Source organism: Aphanomyces invadans (assembly GCF_000520115.1).
Source record: "Aphanomyces invadans strain NJM9701 unplaced genomic scaffold supercont1.171, whole genome shotgun sequence".
NCBI classification, from domain to species: Eukaryota; Oomycota; class Saprolegniomycetes; order Saprolegniales; family Verrucalvaceae; genus Aphanomyces; species Aphanomyces invadans.
In genome coordinates, this window is record NW_008580316.1 from 36055 (window position 1) to 37060 (window position 1006).

The window sequence follows — 1006 nt, forward strand, 5'->3', positions numbered from 1 at the left end:
CTTGGCCTTGCGCATTTATTACATTTTAGAGGAGTCCTAACTGAAATATCCGTCTAAACTGATATAAACGTGATGGTATGTCATCCACTGCGCTAGTGAGCATTCCGAGCGGACTGGGCCCCAACGCCAGGGGGTGCAATGCCATCGGGTACACGAGAGCCACAAGTTGGCCACCTGCAGCCTCCGTAGCTGTCTGCACGAGTCTTGTGGCGACCTCCCTCGCCACGCGTTCTCTTTCGACCCCCAGGAGAGTCGAGATCATCTTCCCTTTGCAACGCATCCCGCACTTTGCGCTTAAGGATCAGGCCATTCGGGCTGACCTGATCGTGTTGTACGGGTTCGTCCATGGAATTTGAGAAGTGCCCTCGGCTTGTCGAGGCGACAGTACATCGACCCTGAAAATATACGAATCCTATCGCGATGTGGTGAGCACACAGTTGGAGGGGCAGGTAGCGAAGAGAAAACACGGAGTTGAGGAGACTGGGGTTCTCGTAATAAAAGTAGAAGTAGAAGTGAACGGTGGGCGAAGCCCATCAGTCAGTGTAGGCCAACTGGCCAATGAGGTCGCGACATCCTAATGATGTGACGTGGCCTTCGCTGCAACTGACTACGACATGAGGAAAAAGCCTCTAAAAGGCACAAAGAACCTCCTAGTGTTGCAGGACCATCCTGCGACCTGATGGACAGGGCAGTGGGGATGTTCTCGACAGAACCGGGTGTTCTGACTGCCTCCCAACAACTCCACTCACTGTCACCGACGTCAGGTGCCCTAAGTGCAGATAGAGGCTGGCGGTTAAGCTCAGTAAGCATAACCACCACAGCTTACACCTTCTTTCGTCGTGACCAGGGCCGTCGGACACAGCGGGATGCCGTTTCCCCCTGTTGTCGGACAGTCAGGGTTGGAGCGTCCCCCTCACGTGACTGCCTCGGTCACAGGCTGAGAGGCCAGGCCCTATGCTCCCTGATGAGGGGCGAAGGGGTCGAGGGGCTGCAGCTGCAGGACCCG

General features: G+C 55.8%; 1 protein-coding gene across 1 annotated transcript; it reads right to left on the minus strand.

Annotated features, from left to right (window-relative positions):
* Positions 1 to 457, minus strand: H310_15099 (hypothetical protein; the record flags this gene model as incomplete). The annotated part of the gene is made up of 1 exon (XM_008883076.1): positions 1 to 457. A coding segment is annotated over one exon (365 nt), but the record flags the coding sequence as incomplete, so codon positions are not given.
* Between the last annotated feature and the right edge of the window lie 549 nt (positions 458 to 1006).